Genomic DNA, 8,067 nt, shown 5'->3' with positions numbered 1-8,067 from the left:
CGTGTCAGAACGGCGCCCCCTGCGTGGAGGAAGCAGGCGCCGCGGTCTGCCAGTGTCTGCCCGGCTTCGAGGGTCAGAGCTGTGAGAAGCTGGTCAGCGTCAACTTCGTGGACCGGGACTCTTACGTTCAGCTCCAAGACGTCAAGAACTGGCCTCAAGCCAACATCACTCTACAGGTGAGGACGCTCGTTATAGAGGGATGGAATATCAAATATCAGCAGCAGACACACACACACTCTCTGATTGGTGTGTCTTAATGTGTGTGTGTGTGTGTGTGTGTGTGTGTGTGTGTGTGTGTGTGTGTGTGTGTGTTTCAGGTGTCAACAGCAGAGGACAACGGCATCTTGCTCTATAACGGAGACAACGAGCCAATCGCTGTGGAGCTCCATCAGGGTCATGTCAGGGTCACATACGACCCCGGTAACCAGCCTGCCACCACCATCTACAGGTACACACACACACACACACACACACACACACGCACACACAGCTACTTGTTACTACACTGTCTTAAGTGTCTTAAAGCTGCATTCTCTCTACTGTCCATCAGGGGGCGACTCCTCTGGTTGTATAGAAGTCTATGAGAAAATGACTCTACTTCTCTCTTGATTTATTCCCTCAGTAAACATTGTAAACATGAGTTTATGGTCTCAATCTCTAGTTTCAAGTCTTCTTCAATACAGCATGATGTTCATTTAGTAAATGATGCTCCATTTAGAGTCAAACAGACCATAAAGCAGGGTATGCTTTAGGGCGGGGCTACTGTTATTGACAGGTTGCTGCCTCTACCAGAGACGTACATGGCGTCTCTACCAGTCAGCTCGCTGTAGCCCGGCAACGCCGCTCAGTTCGCGTTTGTGCGAGATGTGTGTCGTTGCTCAGAGCGAGTCCGTCTGTGTTTGGGAATGTGGACGGACGACACGGCCGATGTGTTCTTTTCTGGTTTAAATTAGAGACCCAGCCGGAGGACACTAGAAGCTGAGTGTCCTCTTGATTTGGTGTCGAGAGCTTAAATGTTCAGATGGTTCACTGGTGAGGAGGACGAGTACCGGCCAGCCGGCAGCCCGACACACACACACACACACACACACACACACACACACACACACACACACACACACACACACACACACACACACACACACACACACACACTCACACATAGTCTGAGGCTATTTGTGCGATGAGCAGCTGCAGAGAAGAGGAGATTGAGAGCATGACAAATCATCTAAGATACAAGTAGAGAGAAAACAGCCGGAAGTTTGTCAGATCTGTACGGGTTGTTTTAAGTCGACCTGAAACTAGAGATTGAGACCATAAACTCATGTTTACAATGTTTACTGAGGGAATAAATCAAGAGAGAAGTAGAGTCATTTTCTCATAGACTTCTATACAACCAGAGGAGTCGCCCCCTGATGGTCAGTAGAGAGAATGCAGGTGTAAGACACTTCAGAATTTGCTTCACTTTTTAAGAGAATAAGCCCTGGATTTTTTGCTTCCTGCCCAACATCAAACTGCAAACAGCTTTTAAATAGGGAAAGGTACATAAAGTGGTGCATTTTACATTTAAAGAGTTTTCTGAACGTGTAAATATGCAGTTTCTTTCTGTAAATTAGTGGTCAAATCTCACTTAATTCTTTAAAAGCAGTTAACGCCTAATTTAAGTTGCATTCTTGCCCCTTACTCTTTCTTTTACTTCTGTCTATAAAGTGTCATATGTAGCTTTCAGTACCAAGAAAAAAAAAACATTGCCAGTTGGGCTGCTGTTTATTTCACACAGTGCAGTTTTTTGTTGAGGCATCATGTTGGAGGTGAACCCTTAGCGATGAATGTTTAGTTTAAGATTGCATAAAAAACATGAATGTGATAAAAACACCCCACCAAAAAAAGAAATGTATCTCCCCTTTCTCGTTCCTACGTTGCCAATTTAATATAAAATGTTTGTGTGTTTGTTTTACTTCCTCTTCTTACAGCACTGAGACGGTGAACGACGGGCAGTTTCACACGGTGGAGCTGGTGACCTTCAATCGGATGGTGAACCTGTCTGTGGACGGAGGAGAGCCGACGACCCTGGACAGTCAGGGCCGCAGCCAGCCGGTGACGGGGGATACACCGCTCTACGTCGGAGGTGAGAGGAGCAGCGCCTGAACTTTATCCGTCTCTAGACCGGCGTCCGTCTTAACCGCCTTGTCTCTACAGGAATGCCCGAGGCGGCGATGGACTCCTCTCTGGGTTTCTCCTCTCACACCCTCAACGTGTCCAGTTTCCACGGCTGCATCAGGAACCTCTACATCAACCACGAGCTGCAGGACTTCACCCGCGGCCACATGAAGCCGGGGGTGGTGCCGGGCTGCCAGGCCTGCAGGAAACTCTACTGTCTGCACGGCATCTGCCAGCCCAACGCCGCTCAGGTAAAAAACGCTGTCTGAATTCTGTAGAACTTGAGTCCGATGTTGGAATATTGATTCTGACAACGAGACGTGACACAAGCAGACATTTTGATGCAGTTTACGTGGTTGTAACGTGTGCTAACTCGTCTGGATTGCTGGGGTCAAACGCCACTCACGTTTACGTCATGCGCACGCGTATTTTTTTGTCAACAGTGAAAAACTATACAAACAACGATAACATAAAAAGTTTAATCAGAGACTAATTGTGCTTAAATTCAGGCTCTGCTCTAGATAAAAGACAACAGGGGCTCTGAGGAAACATTCTTTTGTGTGCGTTTGTGAGAGAGAGAGAGAGAGAGAGAGAGAGAGACAGAGAGGGGGAGAGAGAGAGAGAAGCACATGCAAGAGATCTTTAAAACTATTTTATCGAAAATCCACAAAACAGTTACGACAATGTGTTGGGATCAATTTATCACATCTCTCAAGATTATAGCGATCAAATAAAACACAAAAAGAAAACTTTTAATTTCCTACTGAAAAATAAAAGTTGATGTACTTGCCATTAATTATTGCCATGAACTTTGCCAGTACAGAGTATTGTTTTTAATAGATATGGTTATAAACTATGACATTGTACGTTGCTATATTGCAAATATTGTTCATATAGCAAACAGGTTTGGCATTTTGATTTGTAAAGAGCTCTGTATTCTCTTTGAAAACTTTGAGTGACACAGAATAAATGAGGCAGAAGCTTAATACAATATATTTATTTCAATTTTATTTAGGAACAAACATTTATAATCATGTATCTTTTGACAGAAGAAGGATATAGTAGATAAAATAACACACCTGTTGTCTTTCACAGGGTCCCCAGTGTCACTGCCAGTCCGGTTGGACGGGACAACACTGTGACCAGCCAATAACAGCAGGCCTGACCGAAGCAGATGTCGTCACCACGGCAACGGGTGTCAACCCATGTGAAAACAGCAAGTAAGTGTTATTTGTCTTAAAGCATTTAAGTTGTGTTAAATGTGACAAAATATAAAACGTTCTGTTGATTCGTCCTTTCACGTTGAGTCTTTTTCTCGTCCTCTTCCTCGCCGCCTTCGTCCACCCAGGTGTGTGAAGGGCGTGTGCGTGGCGCTGGATGCGCAGACGTACCGCTGCGACTGCGAGGACGGACACCGCGGCGCCCTGTGCAACCTGCAGGAGGAGCCGGAGAGCTCCTGCCAGGGGGTCCGGTGTCTGCATGGTCAGTGTCAGGAGACGGAGGACGGAGAACGCTGCCTCTGTGAGCAGGGATACACCGGAGAGAGCTGTGACATAGGTGAGGAAGGGAGAAGGATCGAGGGGGGGGGGAATATAACCGGCATATCAGGGCCAGTGTAGGTAAAAAAATACAGTATCATGTCTGAAAACAGTGGCGATAAACTCATGTCAAAGAGACAGTTCATCCAAATCACAAATAGAAAAAGAAGCTTTCACACTCCGAATAATAACTGTCAGCATTGTTTTTTGCTTTGGTAAAATGTATTCCAATGAGGGTTTTTTGTAACCTAAAATATTGTTTTAAATCCAAGATTTTGTCTCGTAAAACGTGTTTTTATGCCTGCGGACGGACGTTTTATATTTTTTCTATCAGTCCCATTCTTGATCGCAATATTGCCAAGACGGAATTTCTTCAAATTTGATACAAACGTCCACCTGGACTCAAGGAGGAAACGTCACAGTGACCTCACAAACATGTTTTTGGTCAAAACAAATGACCAAAACACTACGTTTTCTACAAAACATGGATGGAAAATATGAATTGACTGGTTGACGGAGGCAAATAACTGTGAGGCGGTAATTCCTTTGGTTCATACAGAGTGAAGCCAATGTTGAAGTGTCTTTAAACCTGCATTCTCTCTCCTGTCCATCAGGGGGCGACTCCTCTGGTTGTATAGAAGTCTATGAGAAAATGACTCTACTTCTCTCTTGATTTATGGGGCGGCTGTGGCACATGAGGTAGAGCGCTTGTCCCGTAACCACAAGGTTGGTGGTTCAAGCCCCTCTACCGGCAACATGCCGAGGTGTCCTTGAGCGAGACACCTAACCCCAAGTTGCTCCCCGGGCGCTTCATTGCAGCCCACTGCTCCTCCGGGATGGGTCAAATGCAGAGAAATAATTTCCCCATTGTGGGACTAATAAAGGATTGATTATTATTATTATTATTATTCCCTCAGTAAACATTGTAAACATGAGTTTATGGTCTCAATCTCTAGTTTCAAGTCTTCTTCAACACAGCATGATGTTCATTTAGTAAATGATGCTCCACTTAGAGTCAAACAGACCATAAAGCAGGGGATGCTTTAGGGACTACACTGTGGGGCTACACTGTTATTGACAGGTCTCTACCACAGTCGATATGCTTCAATCCTTCGCATTCCAAATATGGTAACTTCTGTTCGTTGGATTTGACAAAAGCAGGTGAAGATACTGTTTAGGAAATGTATTTTGGGTGAAGTCTTGACGTTGTCCACAGAGTCCCCGTGTACCGGTGAGCCGGTGAGAGACTACCACCGCCTGCAGCACGGGACCGTCCTCTGCCAGACGTCCAAACCTTTCTCCTGGGTCGAATGTCGGGGTCAATGCCAGGCGGGAGCCAAAACGGGCGCCGACTCCACCGCCACCACCGCCGCCGCTTCCTGCTGCTCCCCTCTGAGGGTTCGACGCCGGCGGCTCACCTTCGAATGCGACGACGGGACCTCGTTCACGCAGGACGTGGAGAAGCCTGTGGAGTGTGGCTGCAAGGAGTGTGTGTAGTGCTGTGCATGCAACACATACACACACACACACACACACACACACACACACACACACACACATAAAGAGGTACACACACTGTAGGGATTCTCTCACTGATAAACGGACATTTTTGGTGTTTGTTTTGTGTGTTTTCTGCGCACAGACGCAGTTTTTTGTAACATGAGACAGTTCTTCCCTCTCCAAAACATGAAGTCAACGAGTCAACCTCATCGTCATCTTCCTCCTTCCTTCTTCTTCTTCTTCTTCTTCTTCTTCACCTGCTGCAGGAGAACCTCAGCGCTAACTACCTAACCCCGGCTCATATTTAATCACTCGTGTGTGGAAAAGCCTCCGTATGCCTTCTGGTATGTGTGTTTCCTGGTGCGTGGGTGGTTCAGTGCTGCTCTTCATTCACTCAAAAGCGGCGACGGTGAGATCATGAAAAGGAATAAAAGGTACCAAAATAAAGATTTCACCCGTCAGACCTCGTGTGCAGGTATTTCTATAACAGTTTTAAGAAGGAGGGGACTGCTCGTGGAATAAAACTTTATTTAAATGTACCGTTTGCTGCAGACATGACCTCTCTTTAGGCTCTCTCTTTAAGTCAAACAGATTTAAACTCACTGTTTCTGCTGTTTCAGCTGTTTAATGAAGGCTGTGACACGGAGGTCTTGAGCTATAGAGAGGCGAAGTCCCGCCCCCTTTCAATAAATAAACCCACATCATTGATTTTTAGTCATAATATGAACTTAAATATGAAGGTCACCCCATCAGCATGCAGCAGCAGGAAGGTCAAAGGTCAGCATAAGAGGGGTCATGACACGTTCCTATAGCTGCTCACCAGACGCCCTTTTCTCCCAGTTTAAACTGGAGGAGGGGGCTGGGAGTGTGTGTGTGTGTGTGTGTTTTGTTCTTCTATCTTTGTGAGGACCCGTGTTTGTAGACCTAAGGAAGGAGATTATTTAATCACTTCTTCAGAGGCCTGTTTCAAGGGTTCAGACTTGTTTTTTTAGAGTTGAGGTTAGAACTATATTTGAGCCAAAGTCATATCGAAATCTCAAAACTGTTACGGTTCAAAGATGGGTCTAGAACCACGATTTAAAGATGCAAGACTTGGCAATGAATGACTTGTCAGATTCCTAATTTAGCTTTTGTTACTGATATAATATAAGTTTATTATAATATAAGTGCATATGTATCAGATATTTAAAAAGATTTAAAATAAGCCTGGGATTTGCCACGTAGCTCTGATGGTTCGAGGCCAAGCAAAGCATGATGTGAATTATGGTCCTCACAAGTATAGAAGAACGGGGTTGTGTGTGTGTGTGTGTGTGTGTGTGTGTGTGTGTGTGTGCGTGTGTGTTTGTCACTATAAGACGCTTCCAACAACAACAGGACGCCGTCTCCGATAATGAGCTTCATTATACGACGATGCGGCGCGTTTGTTCGGATCAAACGCTTTCCTCTTTCCGATTCTGTCAGCAGAGCCAGTGAACGCATCGCAGAAAAATGCCACACAGAAAAAAATGTAGCTTTTATATATGATGACATGTTATTTATATGGATGTGAAACTAAAATAAAAAAAACACGTGATATTTCGTTTTAACATGTTTTTTTTTATTGTTTTTATTTTTTAACCTTTTGAGTTATTCTTTTGGTCATAAATCAGATTCAAACTAATGTAGCTTTTATTATTATTATTATTATTATTATTATTATTATTATTATAACTGCAATACATCTTCACACAGTAACAGCCTAACAGATTGTAATATATATTATGAGCTTATAATGCATTTGATTTTGTCATAGTATTTTTATATGTTGAGGAGGATGTTGTCACTGTATCATCTGTAGACTGTAGAGAAATATTTGTTTTCATTTGCCAAAAAAAAAAAAAAAAAAAAGTTTCCAAACCAACATTTCTGGGAATTTTCACACAAAAAAAATGAAGAAAAATAAAATAATTCAGATAGTGTTTCTGTTTATGTTGTCTCACCTGAAAGCAGACGACAACTAGTGCTTCTTTTTCCTATTTATTGAAATAAAAGAGCTGTTTCTCCTTCACTGTTTTTTGTTTTTTTCTTTCAACCTTGACACTGGCTTTGGTTTTTCTTATCGTCGTCGTCGTCGCCCTGACCTTTGACCTCATCGTGTCACGGCTGTGCCTAGCGTCGGGGCTGAGTCGATGGCCGATGGCAGCTCGTGGGGGGAAGAGAGAGAGGATGGAGTGATGGAGGAGGATGGGAGACAGTAAAGATGGAGGACAAAGTGAGGAATGATGGAGGAGAGAGAAAGAGGGATGTCCTGCTCGGGGGGTGGAGGAGGAGAGGAGGGTGGGGGGGCAGCACTCTGAGACTGAAGCCGTTTAATGAAACCGTGATTTATGCGTCCCCCGTAACCATAAAACATAATATATACCCCCATCGGCTTCCACAGTCCCTCCCCCCCCCCCCAACCTTTCTACATCGCCATTTCCTCCCCCTCTCTCCTCCTTCTTTAAAGGAGGATAAAATCATAGCAGCACCACCTTCCCAACCCCACACCGACGCTCCGCCAACACAAAGGACTCGAACACACGGGCTGATTGTCAGCTGACGATTGATCATCCGCAGAATAACTCAGGTGTTTGTCTCCAAAACTGGATACAAACGTAAATAATACGTCTAATTTGGCGATTAAAAAAATAAATAAAAAGAAGTCAAATAATCATCCGGTGTCTGCAACAAAATATTGACAATTAATTCAGTGTTATTCTGTGAGAGATGAATTTATGTTCAGCAAAATGTGTTTGATCTCAGAGGGGAAATGGGTTCATTAAAAGCAGAAGTGGGAAAACAAACACAGCGCACAGGAATAGAGTGGCTCTTCTTTGAGCTTTACAGGCGG

At 44.3% G+C, this 8,067-nt stretch overlaps 1 protein-coding gene across 1 annotated transcript in view; it reads left to right on the top strand.

Annotated features, from left to right (window-relative positions):
• LOC129095255 (slit homolog 1 protein-like) overlaps positions 1–5,195 on the top strand; it is a 62,618-nt gene extending 57,423 nt beyond the window's left edge. Inside the window, exons 32-38 of the mRNA XM_054603628.1 lie at positions 1–176; positions 318–448; positions 1,974–2,128; positions 2,200–2,411; positions 3,256–3,380; positions 3,509–3,717; positions 4,915–5,195. The exon at positions 1–176 is cut by the window's left edge and continues 53 nt beyond it. Of these exons, the coding sequence (XP_054459603.1) occupies positions 1–176; positions 318–448; positions 1,974–2,128; positions 2,200–2,411; positions 3,256–3,380; positions 3,509–3,717; positions 4,915–5,195 (1,289 nt within the window). The remainder of the gene's footprint in view (positions 177–317; positions 449–1,973; positions 2,129–2,199; positions 2,412–3,255; positions 3,381–3,508; positions 3,718–4,914) is intronic.
• Positions 5,196–8,067: the final 2,872 nt, after the last annotated feature.

The sequence above is a fragment of the Anoplopoma fimbria genome, chromosome 9, assembly GCF_027596085.1.
Source record: "Anoplopoma fimbria isolate UVic2021 breed Golden Eagle Sablefish chromosome 9, Afim_UVic_2022, whole genome shotgun sequence".
Lineage (NCBI taxonomy): Eukaryota > Metazoa > Chordata > Actinopteri > Perciformes > Anoplopomatidae > Anoplopoma > Anoplopoma fimbria.
The sequence above is the reverse complement of the archived record's forward strand: the minus strand, read 5'-3'. Positions and strand labels throughout refer to the sequence as shown.